The sequence below is a fragment of the Ciona intestinalis genome, chromosome 5, assembly GCF_000224145.3.
Source record: "Ciona intestinalis chromosome 5, KH, whole genome shotgun sequence".
NCBI classification, from domain to species: domain Eukaryota; kingdom Metazoa; phylum Chordata; class Ascidiacea; order Phlebobranchia; family Cionidae; genus Ciona; species Ciona intestinalis.
The window spans coordinates 186,000-204,726 of NC_020170.2; the positions used below are offsets into that span (position 1 = coordinate 186,000).

An 18,727-nucleotide genomic window follows, 5' to 3' on the forward strand; every position below is an offset into this window, starting at 1 on the left:
GGTGATCATTGTCTATGACCCGCTCATGAAAGAGCCAAGCCCGGCCGTAGAGACTTTAGTCAATTATTTCATCACAAGTAACGGATTAAAAGAGATGCAATGCATGTTGTTTGCTAACAGTAAAGGAAGAGAATCAACTACAGTAACCTCTCCACTACCATCTGTATTAAACGTAAGATTTATAATGATTTAATTCAGAACAAAAAATAATTGTTTTGATAATTAATAGTATGAAGTTAACTTGGAAAAACACCCAGGAGAAGTTATGGACAACTTTAAAGATTTTTTAAAGAAAGTTTTTAATAAATTATCTGCATCACAAGAAAGAGAAGAACTTGATATAATAAATTGATGTGTGGTTATCTGTAACTACATTGTTCATTTTTAATCTGGGCTGAAAACTTGAACTTGGTAAGGATACATTAAGCTCAAGTAACAAACTTTTAACTTACTCTTAAAATTTAAAGGTTAAAGGGGCATACCAATGAAAAACGAAAATTTGTATTTGGTAATGTTCAAATGCAATATTCAAATGCAATAAAAGTATCATCAAAGGTAAAATAAACAACTTTATAAAAAATACAAGAAAAGTGGTGTTTGAGCAACAGTAAATATAAAACTTCATACAATCAAAAAACTAAAACATAATAGAGTCTATGAGTTCCATTTTTTTACTTAATTACAAATATGTTTTGCTATTTTTTTCGGGAGCTGATCCGTTGTTTACATTTGAGCATTTCTATCGGTACACAAATTTTGATTTTTTGTTGGTATGTTTTTTTAAAGTGCTAAAATCCCATTTACATTTCTATTCTATAGGATATTAGATAAGTTATATTATGATAAACCAAACTACAGTTGATTACATTGCAAATTATTGCGCTTTCCCATGTTATCAAGTTATTGTACTAAATATTTTTATCTACTTAGTGATTAGTGAAGAAATAATTTTTTTATTATTAAACCCTTTAATCATTGTTGCAGTTTCACTGTTTTGTGAAATTATACGTTTGGATTTAAGTTGCTTTGTAATAAATTCTATGCTAGACAAAGGTTTAATCTAAATAAAAAAAATCCGTTGCATCTCTTTATTAAACAGCAGTGGTTGTAATAATTGTGCAAGCATTATTTAAGCAGCCCAGAATATAAGTAAATATAAAAATATGCTAAATGCACAACAGCAGTCAGCCGGACACCACCAAATCATATTAATGAAAGGGTTAGCATAGCAACCCAACAGTAAAAACTTTTTCTATGTTATGCGCTACTAAACAACAAAAATAAAATAAAACACTATTTTATGCTTTGAAACTGTAAGGCCAGAAATGTTGCCAACAAGTGTAATTCTTGTAATGGCTAGTCGGTTTTGAGTTAAAACGGTCATGTTTAACGCTCCGGGTGCGACTCGAGTCAAGCCAAATACCTAAAAATGTTTGGACACCACTGATGTAGTATGTTACTGCATGTGCAAACGTTTTGTAACACCAAATAATCAATACATTTCTACATTGCACAAAATAGCAGCTCATTAAAATAATGTTTTTATTCCATTTCTACCAGAAGGTCATCTCCTTCTACATGCATGCCCTTGGTAACCTCCACTTGCTTAATCACACCGTCCATGGTTGCAGCAACCACCATTTCCATTTTCATAGCACTGACCACCAACAGCGGTTGACCTTTAGTGACCTTATCACCAACTTGAACTTTGACCTCCAGTATATCTCCAGGCATCGGACAACCAATGGAGCCTTTTACACCAACTCGTGCTTTTGGATGAAAATTCATTTCCTACAAAAGCATTGCATCATCCCCTAATTATCTAATCCACAATATTATTTCATGTACATACTTTCATGGCTTCATTATCTTTAACAGCAACCGTCCTTAGTTGGCCATTAAGCTCCATAAAGACTTCGCGTTCCCCAGTTTCTGGTTTCAAATCCCCGACCGCCAATGGTTTGATATGAAGTGTTTTTCCTGATAATTGTTTTCATAAGCACAAATCATTCACCTTATATTAATAAACGTCACCTGGTTCCAATGTTACTTTAAACTCATCCGCAATTTTTGGTCCAATTAGGAAGCGAGGTGTGTCTAGTTTATCAACAGGTCCAAACTCAGCATAATGGTGAAGATAATCATTTGTCACCTGACAAAAAAATGTTAAATTAGTTAAAGAAATTTAGTTAAGGCAAATATTCCACATACCTTTGGATACATAGCTGCACTCATAACGTCCTCATCGGTGACAAACGAACCATGTTCTTCGATCATTTCATCTTTTAAGGATTTAAAATCCAATGCAGGCAAAGACTCTCCAGGCCTTCCCTCAATTGGGGATTCCCCTCGTAAAATCTTTAAATACAAAACAGAAGTGAAATATTTAGAAATGCTTTCAACTTTATCTAATAATCACTTTGCTTCTTAGTGGTTCAGGAAAACCCCCAGGTGGGTAACCAATTAACCCTTTCATCATATCAATGACAGATTGTGGTAATGATAACTCATCAGCTCTTTCCATCACATCATCAGCTGATAAATTATTCTGAACCATGAACTGTGCCATGTCGCCAACTACCTTCGAGGATGGGGTAACCTGAAGTAGGAAAAACCTTGATCTTTTTGTTTGGCAAAATTATTGGCAGTTATTTATATCCATACAACGCCAGTCATTATAACATGGGTGTTGTATTAAGTCTATTTCATACTCCTCGTGCCTGCTTACAAGTTACTACATATGTTCTGTTTGACTGACAATTTGGAAAACACATTAGTGACCACTGGGCAGCAATTACCATTAAGTGTTTTGCCCGATGACCCACACGGCCACAATGGTGAAAACATAGTCTTTAACCATTGTACCAAGGGTTTGAATGGATTGTATAATATCGTAAAGAAATCATGAAAATTATTGGTAAGGGTGAATACTGACCTTGATTAAATCACCAAACAAACGATTTGCTTCAATATATCTTTCCTTTATTTTGGAAAACTGACTTCCTAGACCCATCGCGTGAGCTATAACCACAGGGAGAAATTAATTTACCAATTTCGTATTTATATTATTATACCTTGAAAATGTAAGTTGGTGTACTGCCCTCCAGGTATCTCATGCTTATACACACTCGAATCACCAGATTTCATGGTAACTGTGCATTCAAACGGTGCATACAGATGTCGTACTTGCTCCCAATATTCGTTATATTTAGACAAGTTTGACAATTGGATTCCTGTTGATAGTTAATTTGTTATTTGTTTTATTTGAGAACTTAAAAAAAAAGAAAGCAAAGCATTATTCACTCAACAAATCTGTTTTAAACAACTTTTATAAACGTCATAAATAAAAGAATTGACATCATCAAATCATTTTTCATTTTACAATGACAGTCAATATAATTGTGAATCAGCAGTCACACATCTTCAACAAAGCAAATAGCAGCCCAGCAGTGGGTAATAACTTTTTGTATCAATGCTTGGGTCACACACCTGTGTCTAGGTGAGTTCGCTCACATGATGTCACTAGAGCACCTATACTGGGTTGTGATGTCATTCCCGACATTGAATCAATCGCTCCATCAATGATATCGGCACCTGCCTCTGCTGCAGCCAACATTGAAGCAACACCTGTAGGCACAGCTATGTTATTCAACTTCAACCATTGTTTTATACTTTTACTTAAAGTCTATTTAATTCTAAATCCGTCAATACAGAGATTTTCTTAATCGGTAATTGGAAGTGTTGTTACATGGTACCAATACCTGTTAAAAGAAGTAAATACATCCACCAAGATTATCAAAACAGTTTCATAAACCAGGTCAAACAACCTTGAAAAGGATCTATATGACCACTTACGTGCTCAACAGTTATATAGACCAGGAAATACTGCTCTCGTACAAAGTAGATATAAGTTTACTAGTGTCAAATTAAAAAAACGTTTTGAAATGTGTGTATGTTGTATGTTTAATGATAAAGTCATGTGTACTAAACAGAATCTCCCACTGATACAACTATTGGCCAATATAACAACTTACGCACATTATTTTCTAAACACGATTAGTCAAGTTTGTTGAGATGTCAGTTAGTTTATAATTTGTTTAATATCTAGTAATTTTGGATTGCAGTACGCTACTGCTATATTCTCACATATTGCTGCATGACTGCAACGAAACAGCGGAAAATTATATACTAGATGATATATTGTTTCTATAGATAACAAGGCAGTAGCGCCAGAGACCACTTCAAATAAAAAACACCCCACGAATATGGCAACTCATTTTAAAATACTAAGGTTTTTTGTGTTGGTGGCAAAAATAGTGTAATAATAGTTTGAGGTAGAAAAATATCCTTGCATGGACTTTTTAAATATATACCCCAAGTATTTTAATCATGTATTATCACATAGAACGATTCAAGTGCAAAGCTTACTAATTTGTTAGTAACATAACAACTGATAGCCAACAAATTAAGGAAGTTAAGGTTGATGTATCAGTGGCTAAATCGAGATTATTCGATATATAGTCGATTCATCTATATGTTGTTAGGAATGCGACCTAATTAATCATACAGTCTTACCTGCTCCAGATGTGTCATGAGTATGCACGTGAAGGGGAAGATCAGGATGTCTCTCACGTAACTCAGATATAAGAATCTTGGCAGCCTGCGGTTTCAACAAACCAGCCATATCCTGTATAATGTGGATACAGGTCACAATTTACTTAGCGGAATGGATTTTGTTTTCTGTTGCACCATCTTTATATTTTTTATTATAGCAAGTGCATGGTAACCCATGGTGTAACTTAATGACATATTTTATCAAAACAAGAAAACTGTTTTCAATTAAAGAAAATGTGCATAATGATATCAATTATAAAACAAACCTTAATGCATAAGATATGAGCTCCAATCTCCACAAGTTCATCAGCAAGACCGATGTAATAACTGAGATCATATTTTGTTAACCTTGATGAGTCAGAAACATCACCAGTATACGAGATAGCAGCTTCGACAACCCCACCAGCTTCAGCAACAGCTTCCATACCAAGTTTCATGTTAGGCACATAATTCATGGAGTCAAAGATACGAAATATGTCCATTCCATTTGCAACAGCCAACTCACAAAACCTGTTAACAAGTTGCATCATATGTAAGCATGTAGTAATACAATGATTCACATTAATTAAACAAATATTGCAAAACATTGCTCATCTCTATTTATGATATATTTTTGTACATACTTCTTAACAACATTATCTGGATATGTTGTATAGCCAACACCATTAGCTCCACGCAGTAACATTTGAAATGGAATATTCGGAATAAGTTGACGCAGTGTACGTAATCTTTCCCATGGACATTCATGTAGAAACCGTAAAGCAACATCAAATGTTGCACCTATTAAAAAAGGATATCACACTAAATAACAAAGCGTAACTAATTTTTTCTTTACCAGGACTGTCATTATAATACAGATGTTTCTAAATGATGGACTTCACAACAATCTGTATCATATAGGTATAATCTTAAATACCTCCCCAGTTCTCCAATGAAAATAAACCGTTCAACTGTTGTGAAACAAACGGGGCGATTCTTGCAAGATCGTAGGTGCGCACTCTAGTGGCAAGAAGTGATTGATGAGCGTCCCTCATCGTCGTGTCTGTCAACAACAATCCTTTGTGTTGGCGGATACTTTTGGCAAATTCCTCTGGACCGTCTTCTAGCAGCACGTTCCTCCAACCTCGAGGATAGTTTGATGACGAACCTGACAACAAACATATATTGCTGTATCTGTATGTGATCTATTTCTTGGGCAAGACCCATAACAAAACACAATAAATAATCATGTGCACAGTTTGCTCCAATGACAAACCTGCAGGAAGTTCAGGTAGTTGTGGTTCATTGTAAGGAGGTATGTTTGATGTTGGTAGTGGTGTGGAGGGTCCGTTCACCATAACTTGTGCCAAGTAACGCATAAGTCGACCAGCACGATTTTGACTTGGTTGCATTTTAAATAACTAAATAAACAATAAATATAGAACGAATTAAGCTACATAAATTAAAGTTTGCAAACTTGTAAGCATTATTTTTATTTGGAATGAAATAATTGCCAATAAAGATATTTCAGAGAAATCAACTTATTGATGACATCTCACCTGTGGGTTGTTGTCAATGAACTGGGTTGTGATGGTTCCATGTAAGAATGTTTCATCTTGAATCACATTGAGTAAGAATGGGATGTTTGTCTACGATAATTGAAATTATTACATGTATAATCCACAAAAAATATTAGTAACATAGTTATAACGCAGGTGCCCGGAAATCTTAAATCCATTGTACACAAAATATATTTGCATCAAAAACAATTTTAGATTAATATTATGCTCCAAAACAATATTGTGTGTATTATAACAAAATAGTAATGTAATAAATCCCATTTTGAGTTTATTATTGATCGTATTTACCTTAACACCTCGTATCCTGAATTCACGCAACGCACGATGCATTTTCTTGGCAGCTGACGGCATGTCACCAGCGTGAGAAATCACTTTTACAAGTAACGAGTCATAATAAGGAGAGACAATAGCTCCTGCAAAAGCTGATGCACTGTCTAGTCTAATGCCCATGCCCTCTCCACTACGGAACACCTGCAACACACAGAGCCTGTAGGTATACTAAAACAACTTGCATAGTGGTCAGATTACTGCACAAGTTCTTCCCAGGATAAACAAGTGACATGTTGAACAACAGTGCAGCACACACACCTATCAAAAACACCCAATTTATTGCTACCTCTATCCTTCCAGTGTCAGGTCTAAAATCATGGGCAGGATCTTCAGTTGTAACTCTGCACTGTATTGCACAGCCATTAACTTGAATCTTTTCCTGCGTCAACCCAAGATCAGGTAAAGTATATCCCTCAGCCAATCGTATTTGTGATTGAACCAAATCCACTCTGTTTCATACAATTTAATTACAACAATGGAGTTGCATTTGCATATACCACCTTTAAACAACATACCCCGTTATTTGTTCTGTTATCGTGTGTTCCACTTGTAATCGTGAATTCACCTCAATAAAATAATGACGACCCTACAAACAATACAATTCCATCTTAAACAGTTTTTCCTGTGACTTATATTGGGTTACCAGTAAATATAAGATACATCATTATCTATGAATCATTATAATCGTCTTCATCACAATAATCATTGTGACATATGAATGATTGTTAAACTTGTGCAAGATCCTGTCACTTTGGTTTATTTCAACAATGTTGATTGTAACAAAATGAACCAGTTTAAGGTTTAGTTAGCACATACGTAAGTGTTTTTGGGGGGGATTTTATATTTTGTTGGTACATGACAAATTGACAATACATAAGGGTCTATTGGGCTGGAGAATTCGTTGTTAAGTGGCTTACCCAAGCAGATGTATATATAATGGTAGATTAGTATCGGTGTCTAGCCTTGAACTTAGTGTCTTTATCGAACAAGCTATGATAAAAGGTTACATTTTTGAAACGCAACTCCACAACTGAATATTTTATATAAAAAAACATAAAATAAAACACAGCTAAAATGAAATAGCAAACCTGTGCATCCAACAAGAACTCAACTGTCCCAGCATTTTCATAATTGACATGTTTAGCAATTTTCAAAGCATCATCTGCGAGTATGCGGCGTAAACCAATGGGTAAATTGAACGCTGGAGCAAGTTCCACAACCTTTTGATATCTCCGTTGAATTGAACAATCACGCTCATAAAGATGAACCATATTGCCAAGTTGATCACCTTGTATAAAATATTTTTTTTAAAAGTAGATGATTAAACAAGTAACACAAACAATCCAAATATTGCATTTTCACAGAAAAAAGAGCCGGGCTCTTTAAGCAAACACTATGATAACAGAACAATAAAGTTACCTAATATTTGAACTTCAATATGGCGTGGACCTTCCAAATATCGCTCTATGAACATGGACCCATTTCCAAAGGCTTTTTCAGCCTCCGAAACCGCCCGGTTGAAATTGTCTTCTAATTCCTGATAAACATGAGAATCAATTTTAATCAGCAAGCTTTAACATTCTGGCTATTTAAATCTGTAGCCTACAGCTTTATGCGGCAAATAGGCTACATCATTTTAAATTTCTAAATAAACTTTTAAAAAAAGAAGTTTTGATCTTGAAACCTAAAAAGGGGGAACTTTAAAATTCCAAGAAACTGAAAAAAGTTACAGAAAAAAACGTTAATGTGACTGCTGATTTGATAAAGCATTCTGTAATGATGATAGCAGCCATTTTTTGAAGATTACACAGTGTGGAACCTATTTCAAATTAAATTAGTTATAGAAATTTAAATTCTGTAAAAGCGGTGACCAATACATGCTTTAACTTACGGACATCTGATTAACAAATCGCATGCCTCGCCCACCACCACCATATGCTGCCTTGAATATTACAGGGAAGCCATATTTTTGCACAAATGATTTTGCTTCGTCAAGTGTTGTGACCGGCTCATCAGTACCAGGCACAACTGGAACACCTGCAGTCGCACAAATGTATGAATAATTTATTTGTCTCAATCATACTTTTGTCTCATTCAAGGGGTAGACACCAACAAAAAATCAAAATTTGTGTAGGCCTGTTGATAGAAATGCTCAAATCGAAATGTAAAACAGCTGCTAAAAAATGCTGAAGTAAATAAAATTATTTCAGCCATGCATGGAATTTCCCATAAGAAAAAGTATTATTTAATTTTGACCAATTCTAGTTTTGAAAACTACTAAAGAAAGTAGTTTTTTTATATTTTAGAAATGATATATCAAATTTGAAGCAATTTTGTTTAGGCTTATGTAATTTGTTTATGCTGTAATTGTGTTTTATTACATCACACATGTTATTGTTGTACAAGCAATAATCCAGTGATATACCATTATCGTTACGCATTGCTAAACCTATCAGTTATCACCAAAAAGTTGGTATTTTTTGCATTATTTAACTAGCAAAAAGATTGTGGATGATGTGATGGTATCACACTGTCTCTTATGACTAAATAACTGTACCTGCAGCAATAGCAATCTTTCTTGCAGCGACTTTATCTCCCATTTGTTGAACAACATCCGGCGTGGGTCCAATGAATTTAATCCCCGCTTGTACACATGCATGGGCAAAATCTGATCGTTCAGATAAAAACCCATAGCCTGGGTGAATAGCATCAACACCAACATCCTGTTAAATATGTTTAAAGTTTTCTGTACTTGTAAGCAAAATAAATTAATAAAACCTTAGCAGTTGCAATTATTTCTGGTATGTGTAGATAGGCATCAACAGGTTTTAGCCCTTTCCCAATCAAGTAAGATTCATCAGCTTTCTGTCGGTGCATGTGTTGCGTGTCCTGCTCAGAATAAACAGCAACCGTTCGAATTCCCAGCTCAGTACAAGCCCGAAAAACCCGAATTGCGATTTCTCCACGATTGGCCACGAGAACCTTTTATAAATAATACAGGAGAATAAAAGTAAGCAAATATTATTCTCAAAGCAAGATACATCAATATTAGTATAGCACTATACTAAGAACAAAATAATGTTCTTTAAAAATTCATTAAAAAATAAAAACGCTTGCAATACTTATACAATCTGCTTTCATTATATATGTATCTCACAATAATTTTTTCAGACTGTTTTTTTTGCAACAACAATAACGCCAATATAACAAACTTGCTGTGGTATGAAGAATAACCTAATGGTCCGTATTGGTTTGTATGCTCACTATGATATTATAATAAGTCAACCTTATTTATTGGTTTCACTGTGGACTCCATGTTGGATCGGGATCGGGGGTGCATAATCCCAACCGGAAATGAAGTTTTATAAGATCTCCATGTCTGAAATAAAAATTAACATTAAAAAGGGTTTTTTAACTTGAAAAATAAAACTTACAATGATTTGTGGGGCTCCATTTGCTGAACGCAGATGACTTGCTCTTTTTGCCGATCGCAAAGAAATATTTAACTTTGACGAAAGCATACTTGGTCTTATGAGAGACAACAATGCTTTGTTTTATTAGTTTTTAACCCTTTGTAAAATGAACTTTAGATTTACAAAACCAGTCCTGACAAAGGTATTATAAAAAAGAAAAAGAAAAAAAACCTGCATACGAGAGAAAATATACTACTGACTACTGAGTTGGAGTTGTCATTGACCATTAAGTGTTTTGCCAAATAGCACACACAATGATAACAACACCAAACATCTAACCCAGCAGTCTCCTTTGATTATGAACATGGAAATGTTAAAAAATAGGTAATAAAATAAACAGTTTTTTATATCAACTGCCAGTAAATTTATTAGAAAAAAAAATATATATATATATACATATAAATATAAAAGAAGTGCTTTTAACTTCTAAGTTTTTAAAATAATGCTAAGTTTTTAAAAATCCTATAAAATCCTCTTCCTTGTGACGAAGTAATAAAAATAAAGTACATGTCTTGCATCGGTTAGATCCCACGCACTATAACCAAAAGATACCAGGTTCAACCCGACAATGCTGGTATCACTGTGAACGATTGAGCATACATTTTTCGGTGCTAGTGAAGAGTCTTCCCCCCCTTACGTTATTTGCTAACCACTAACCCCTATAACCACTAACCCCCTAACCATCAACACCTTACCCCTCAACCTAGGGGTTAGTGGTTAGCAAATAAGGTGGGTGGGGGAGATTCTTCACTAGCACCCATTTTTCTTAACCCAGTGTGAGCTAGTTAGTTATTAAAGTTGTCAACCATACATACAACAATTACCGATAAAGATACATACATGTTAATTGTATGTGCGCACAAGGTGTATAAACAGCACACCTGTGTTAAAACGACTGTCGTTGCTCCTTTACGCGAGATAAATTGTCATTTATCCTAACATAAAGTATTATTACTGAACAAAAAATACTATAATACTTCTGCTACAACTTTTAAATTTAATATTAAAGTATAGTCTAAACTAAATTTGCAACATTCTGGTCTCTACCCAGATACTTACAACTGACTGCAGCAATTCTTTTCCGGTGTTTACACGCACGCAGTGACGTCATGGCTACGTGATGAGTTGAACGTATACGAACAACAAAAACAACAACAGCAGTTGCTCAAGCCATTTCAAGAACTCGATTTTAAAAGTTTTGTAAGTTTAGAAACGTATTTTAACTTAAATATAAACGTTTCACTAACTTCTGTAGCTACAGATTTAAATTATCGTCGAATCGTCTGGGTTATTATCAAAGGTACAAAGTCCAAACGCGTGTGTTGTGGTCACGTGTTTTAAATACTATAAACACGGGGAACTTCGTTCATTAGGTATTTTGACCCAGCTGATAACAAATTGTTATTATTAATATTATTATAAATGTTTCTTGGTTCTTAAAAGTTTATTTTTTTTAAATTCAACCTGGGCAACACAGCATCAAAAACCGCATAGCAGAAAGTCAGAAACTTTACCAGAATGTTAACATCGAGGGTTCATTAAGTTGAATAAACTGGGATACTTTAAATTGCAATTCAACCAACAAATATGACTTATCATGTGCCACGTCACGTTATAAAGGTCAAACACGTTGTTTTTACTTTGTCTTCAGTTTATTTGAAGCCTTTTATTTTTATTATTTTATAGATGTTTCCAAAATCGCTAAACTGCTATATATGTGCTGTTGCTGCCAGGTATAATATAAGTTTGATACAGTCTAGTTAGCAGCTAATAAAGCCCAAATCAAACCGCCGTTGCAACGTCTTTCCCTTATCGGAGCCCTTATCAAACTGTTATCCACCAATATAATTTAACCTGACAAAGGCAACATAAGAAAGACAATTAAGTTGCAAAAGTGCTTTAGCCGACTTATAACATGCCTGGCAGCAACAAACTTTTGAGCCAAATAGGTGAACGCCCCCTACACACCCCTCGCTATGATTGGTCAAAATTAAGGTATTGTCTTGACGTTTTGCGCTTACGACACAATAACACCGGCTGCGCGGGCTTCACTTTAAAGATCGTGGCTGTGATAGGCTGATGAGCTGGCATTCCATTATACCTTATTTGATGTTCTCGTAATTGTATCAAAACATTTCTCACAACAACGCAGATAACATTTAAACTTGAATTGTAATTTACACCTCATTTCTCTGTTTCTACAATCATAAACGTAAATGTACACGATTTGAACTTCTTTTAAACCTACACTACAGATGGTTACATTTTGGTGAAAGAAAATTGATCCTTAGATTCATTCATTGCGTCATTCTCGAACACGTCACTCGTGTAACTTGGTGGTCGTTTATCCACCGTGACGTCAGTAGTTGCATCGTCAGGATCAGAATCGAGATGAAGATCTTTCCTACTGAGGTGTGCAACGACACCTGCGCCGATGGAATCACCGAGAACATTGACTGTGGTTCGAAGTCGATCGCTGTAAACAAATCAACCTATTATATTGCAGAGTCATAGAAACACGTATGACTTTTAGTCTCTACTTTCGTCCCGTACAAACCCCTTACCGCCTTTTTACGCGTCAAATTCATCGGTCTCACAATGTGGGATTAGTAAAGCATAGCTAATTTTTTGGAAACACTTTAGGCCTATAGTGTGTAGGTCAAGATTTTTATTGTAACGTTTAGGGCGGTGCTAGTGACTGTGACATCACTTCTCACACGTCTACATTTCACAGTCAGAATAAGCTCTATTTCGACGATCCGCGGCAGTGGAATCGTTAGTCTAGCCGTAGTGCTTATATAGTTTTTTGAAATGTCGTTGGCGATTAGTATTTTAAATCTAAATAGGTACAAATTACTGTGTTGCTTAGTTACTTGTTGACAGGTTCTTAAAAATGCGCCATTTAATTAAAGTTTATGTTTAAGTTAATTAATGTTTACGGTATATACAGTAGGTTGGGGGAAGACGGGACACTTTTTACCTCTATTTTCTCGCCCCGTTTAGTAGTAAACAAAGAACATTCAAGAAATTATAAAACTATATGCTCACGACTCCCATTGGCCGTTAGTAATTGTTTACAACACGATCCGGATATTTATATATTATGTGCTAAAGGTGTCCTATCTTCCCCTACCCTACTATACATTTAATTTTTATTAATCGGGAAATTAATCTTTACTATTTTATTTAGTTTTGATTCTAAACATTTATTCTTAATTTTATAAATATATAATTGGTTTGATTTTATCAAGAGATATAGACATATGATGTGAAAAAATATGTTAAAATGACTGACAGAAACACAGTTGCTCGACGGAAAAGAATGTGAGTCAATTATACGTGCACAAAAAACGTTACCAACGTTTGGTGAAAAATAATCTACAGGCCCACTACCTGCCCAATAAAACGACAATTCTCGCCATGTGATCATGCATACATTAAGTAGGGTCACTCATACAACTTACAGAAGCCAATCAATTGCAAGGATAAGTGTAATGTCTTCAGTTGGTAGGCCCACCGCAGTCAACACGATGATGAGGGTTACCAACCCAGCCTGTGGCACTCCAGCAGCACCAATGCTTGCGAATGTTGCAGTGACACTTTAAAAGTTTTTTCCACAGTGAAACGAAGTTAAGTTTTAATGCACTTATTGCTGTTTATATAATACGTTTATAATTATTAATAAATAAAATAAGGCGCCGTGGCAAAGTGTTTAGCGCGCCTGCCTGTAACCCAGGAATAATGAACTCAAGGCTTGTCGCTGCTACCATTGTGGGCGTATGTGTCCTTGGGCAAGACACTTAACGGCAATTTCTCCAATCCAGTGGTTCCTAATTGGTTGTCCAAATTATCAGCCATATAGTGGGGTGAGGGAAGATGGGACACATTTAGCACAAAATATATAAATATCCTGGTCCTGTTTTAAACAATTAACAACGGTCTATGAAAGTCGCGAGGACAAGGTTTTATATTTCCTCGAATGTTCTTTGTTTACTACCAAAATGTACGGGAAAATAGAATGAAAAGGTGTCCCATCTTCTCCCATCCTACTATATATAAAAAAACAAAAAGTGATAATCACCCACAAAGTTAACATACGTATATTGTAACTCGTAATCTGGCACAAGGTGTTAAACTCGTGTGATATACCGTCGTTTTCCGGCCACCCGAGGACAAAGTAAGTTACATTCATCCGATGTGTTTTTAATTTATGCTTCCCATTGGTTCTGTTTTGGTGCGTTATACTTTCTTGTGATTGTCTATATAATATACAACCCTATTTTTATAAATTAGCTCCTTGATGAAGATAAATACCTGACAGTAACTATCTGACCAAAGTTCAGAACAATCCCATTTGCTTGTGCGATGAATATGGCTGCTACCGCCTCGTATAAAGCCGTCCCGTCCATATTGATAGTGGCTCCGATTGGAAGAACGAACCTTAACAAATGTATAAGGTCTCGACATATTTTCAGTGGATGTAATAATTGTCACATATTAATCCTCATACACCGAACAACTTAGAGACAACTACCCATGCTCGTTTACGATTTACTAACTATTGAAACTTTCTGGATAATTGTTTTGTCTTTATATGAATTTAAATTTGGCAACGATGTTCACATTCTCACCTCGTTACTCGTTTATCAAGTTTGTTGTTTTGTTCGAGACAATTCACCGTGACTGGCAGGGTCGCCGAACTGGACGATGTTGCAACTGCAGTTAGAAGTGCCTATAACATAAATATTATTTTGTCGTTTCAGTTATTACGGCAAGACTGCAGTAATAAAGGAGGGTGGGAAAATGGGACACCGTTAGAACATATTATCCAAATATCTTAAACATGTAACACCAGTCTATGGGAGTCTTTTCTTTTCTTTGTTTACCACATCTTCCTCTACCCTTCTCTCTCTACAAGACGTTATATTAACACAAGATTAAGGTAAAAAAAGTGTGGAAAAAGAGATCTGTACACTTGCTGAGTCGGAATTAAGGACTAACCCAAAGATTGGATGAATTGGAAACAATTCTTCCAATAATTCACAGTGAACTGTTTCATTGGTAAACTTAGATGAAACTATAGTCCATTGCAATAATATACATAAATAACATAATACTCCACATAAGGACATTTTATACATAGATACAGTAGCGTGATATGGGGTAAGACATAATATACAAATATCGTGTTTTGGTGCCTTTTATTACCCTTTGTGTATGGTAAAATGTATATGCAAATAGCGATACGCATTAAGTCGTCATTTGGTAACTCACTAATGGCGTTATTTTGCATGGTCATTGGTTAATGCGTGTATCAACATTGAGTTGGCTTATTTTGGCGCAATATTGTTAAATCGTTCATAATATAATTTCTAATATTTATTGTACTATCCTTAACTAAAAACTGTAAAAATAATACCCACAAAAGATTATAGGCCTTTAAAAGTTAAACTGTCCTTCCCGTTCTATTTTTCTTTACTCGCATAATGCGCGAATAACAACCAACCTCCTACAGCAGATGACACGCTTACGACTTTATGCGTTCTAACTTTGTTCTTGCGAGTAAATATGCGAGTACTTACAAGCATTACAGTTACCATGCAAAAAGGGTATATGGGAATCGTGAGGATACAATTTTATAAATAGATGAATGCTCTTGGTTTACTACCAAATGGGACGAGAAAAACGAACTTAAAGGTGTCCCATCCCCCCACCCTGCATCTTAAAAGTAGATCACAGAACTTTACCTGAAGAACACCCGACAAGTAGGCGAATGGGTTCTTCCGTACAACAATAAAGTATATAAGGGGCAGAACTAATATCCCATGAATTGCTAGTCCTGCAATCACTGTCGCCATGTATAGCCCTAACTGTTCCAATACCTACAAACATTATAAAGATTATTTGTGGCAGGACAACTTATATCTTATATAGGCAGCTTTATAAGTTGACCTACTCTGGTACATCGTCAGTAATAAATATTTAAACACAAGCAAAGAGCTAAACTCCGAACCGATTATCTTCAATATTTACCTTTGCTGGGTCTTCCATTTTCATGATCTCACCGGCAATAAGAAAGATTATCCCGATCGGTGCATACCTGTATATAATTCCACAATGAGGTGAAATCTAAAGCATACGCACCTGGTATGCATGACGTACCAAATTACGATTCCTACAATCTTCATTACGGCTTCATTAAATGCTGAAAAGAACTTAACCAATATTACACCTTCATCTCCCATTCTCCCAATGATAATACCGAACGTGATACAGAAACTGATCATTCCGAGCACATTGATACCTAGTTTGTAACTTCCAACCTGTAAAAGCATTGTGGAAAGTTGTAAACATATTACCTCTGACTTAGAAGTCAGGCGCTTATACCACTGTGACACGGCTGCGCGTGAGATTTTCGATTTCAAAACTGGCAAGATATCGTAGTTTAGAATTATAGTACACACTCATAGGATCTCGGGCTGTATTGGTTGGGAGTTTCAGACATATTGGGGTAAATTAAGGCGGGGCACAGCATAAATATAAGGGAACTTACCAATCTATAATCGATTGTCACATTCTGTTCCACAACCGTCGTCACTTGATAACCAACTGTTGTACCGATTGTTTCGTTGACAATAGGCAACAATGAGGTAATATTCCTTTCTTCTGTGATTGGTTCTCTCATTGTTTGGTACTGTGACGTAATAAACAAAGTAGTACAGCTATAACATTTAACCCATTGGGCAACTGAATGCAAATATGCATTCTGAAACAGAAGTTTACAAAAATCGTGTCACTTATAGCAAAAAAAAAGTTTTAGATTTGTTTTTTTTTAAATAAATTACCGACCGATATTATAGTAGGTTGGGGAAGATGGGACACCTTTTCATTCCATTTTCTCGTCCCATTTGGTAGTAAACAAAAAACATTTGAGAAGTTATAAAACTGTATCTCCACGGCTTCCATAGACCGTTATTAATTGTTTAAAACACGATCAGCACATTTGGATATTATGTGCTAAACGTGTCCCGTCTCCCCCACCCTATTATAACGTTTAAAAAAATAATAGCATTTTTTTTCATTTGGTTTGAAAGTAGTGATATATTTTTTAGAAACCCTATCCTACCAAACATCAATGTTTTACTTTAATTTTCTTTGAGAAAAAGCTATTCATTTTTATCTTCCCGTTGTTTGGACTCCCTTCTGTAAGTTACCGGTTGGGTAAAATGCGGTTTTGTAAACCTTAGTTATTTTTACAAATGTTTTGGGTATTCCAAGATTTTTTATAAAGTCTTGGTGTTATTTAACATCCTTTTTCTGCTACTGAAATGTGAAAAACACAAACCCGTCTTGCCAGAGAGGAATAAACTTAGTCGGTAAAAACAGAACTTCAACGCACCTGTTGAAAACAAGCTTGAACCAAGTTCTCTGGAAACAAGTTCCTGCAGAAGTTAAATATTAAACCGCTTTACGGTAAAGCCATAAACAAAGTATTCTAGCGGTTGATGACCTGTTTATTACAAATGTTTATTGCGTATATTATTGTATGCTCGGTATGTTGTGGCCATGGATAATGACTTTACCTTATGAGGTCGGTTAAAGCATCGACAGCTTCGACGCTAATGCTACTTCCTGTAGAATCAATCGTTTCCTTCCCCGCTCTCCCTGTGGTTGAATGGAAATATGAAACTTGCGGTGTTAAAGTGGTTAGCGCGTCTGTCTGTACTCAATCGCATGTCATGGGTGTGACATTATGTGTCCTTGGGTAAGACAGCCTTAACCCAGTGATCACTTATAGGTTGTGGTCAGACATACAAAAAAAAAACTCTCAGAGTTACTTGGTAACTTTTTAGCTGCTGGCACGAGGTGTATATGAAACAGAACATCCGTGTTATGACGATTGTACTTTAACGGCCACGCAAGGATAAAAAAATTACATTTGTTCATTCATTATGTACTACTATTACGTCAAATTATACTGTAACCTTACCTGGGTTAATTGTAACCACAAGAACAATTCCTATAATCACAGCAATAAGCGTAGTTGTCATGTAGTACGTGACAGCCAAAGCTCCCAATTTTCCTGACGCTTTTTGATCAAGTGTGGCAACTCCTATCCGGTTTAAAATGGTATTAGTCTGTTTGAAATATAAACCAGAGTCAAAATAAAACCTGTGATTAGACTGCATACGATAAGCGGCAGAATCATCATTTTGAGCATACGAAGCAAAATATCGCCGGGAAATGAGAAATAAGCGATGTCGAGCTGCGATAGCTTTGCTTCCCGCATGGCGATACCGAGCACGATGCCAAGAACAACACCAGATACGGTGGCAAGCAGCAATGCATTCTTTTTTACGAATTGTTTACACGTGAACCCCATCTTAGAAAAGAATCTGAAATAATTAAACTCAGAATGAACACAAAACCTGTTTCATGAAACTTTTTGAACTAATCTGAATCCAATAACTGTATTCAAAGAAATAATAAAAACAAACCATATGTTATTTTCTTATCCTAAATAAAATTTATGTTGCTTTCTTGGAGTGGGGAAAAACGGGGCACTAAAGCACATGTTGCCCAATATTTCCAAACTCAAAATAGAAGCCGGTTTTTGGGTGATAAGACGAATTAGTACTATCATTCCTTTATTAATTGAAAAAATATAATAAAACACACGAGGAGTTATTTAGCGATCCCCACAACAGGTGAAGATTTACAAATTCCAAAACACACAAGGTAAGCCGGGAC

At 35.5% G+C, this 18,727-nt stretch overlaps 3 protein-coding genes and 1 long non-coding RNA gene across 5 annotated transcripts in view; 1 reads left to right on the plus strand and 3 right to left on the minus strand.

Annotated features, from left to right (window-relative positions):
- Positions 1-1,048, plus strand: part of LOC100179082 (intraflagellar transport protein 22 homolog) — a 2,611-nt gene extending 1,563 nt beyond the window's left edge. Inside the window, exons 3-5 of one of the 2 annotated variants that reach the window (XR_003395944.1) lie at positions 1-172; positions 230-411; positions 468-1,048. Coding sequence is in view for 1 of the 2 variants with exons in the window: in XM_026834726.1 (XP_026690527.1) it covers positions 1-172; positions 230-352 (295 nt within the window). In the remaining variant the exon portion in view is untranslated. Of the gene's footprint in view, positions 173-229 lie in introns of both variants that reach the window. The other variant, XM_026834726.1, reaches the window with a different exon arrangement.
- Positions 1,049-1,074: 26 nt separating this feature from the next.
- On the minus strand, positions 1,075-10,149 carry LOC100181512 (pyruvate carboxylase, mitochondrial). The gene is made up of 24 exons (XM_002125001.5): positions 9,938-10,149; positions 9,790-9,882; positions 9,282-9,485; positions 9,061-9,226; positions 8,395-8,540; positions 7,923-8,040; positions 7,592-7,791; positions 7,019-7,089; positions 6,790-6,952; positions 6,462-6,644; positions 6,153-6,242; positions 5,870-6,014; positions 5,531-5,761; positions 5,238-5,394; positions 4,881-5,124; positions 4,576-4,687; positions 3,490-3,627; positions 3,075-3,233; positions 2,936-3,021; positions 2,420-2,599; positions 2,212-2,358; positions 2,035-2,152; positions 1,853-1,980; positions 1,075-1,791 (listed from the first exon to the last, which is right to left on the minus strand). Exons 1-24 carry the CDS (start codon positions 10,022-10,024, stop codon positions 1,543-1,545), a joined length of 3,615 nt encoding a protein of 1,204 aa, XP_002125037.1. The 5' UTR covers positions 10,025-10,149; the 3' UTR covers positions 1,075-1,542.
- Positions 10,148-11,118, minus strand: LOC113474288. The gene is made up of 2 exons (XR_003395945.1): positions 11,036-11,118; positions 10,148-10,556 (listed from the first exon to the last, which is right to left on the minus strand). It is a non-coding gene; the product is annotated as an uncharacterized LOC113474288 (long non-coding RNA).
- A 1,011-nt stretch (positions 11,119-12,129) lies between these two features.
- LOC100183879 (excitatory amino acid transporter 3-like) lies at positions 12,130-18,389 on the minus strand. Its single transcript, XM_002124235.3, has 12 exons — positions 18,149-18,389; positions 17,967-18,089; positions 17,560-17,641; positions 17,376-17,418; positions 16,530-16,670; positions 16,139-16,299; positions 16,010-16,076; positions 15,724-15,858; positions 14,608-14,708; positions 14,291-14,416; positions 13,441-13,575; positions 12,130-12,452 (listed from the first exon to the last, which is right to left on the minus strand). Exons 1-12 carry the CDS (start codon positions 18,357-18,359, stop codon positions 12,236-12,238), a joined length of 1,542 nt encoding a protein of 513 aa, XP_002124271.1. The 5' UTR covers positions 18,360-18,389; the 3' UTR covers positions 12,130-12,235.
- Positions 18,390-18,727: the final 338 nt, after the last annotated feature.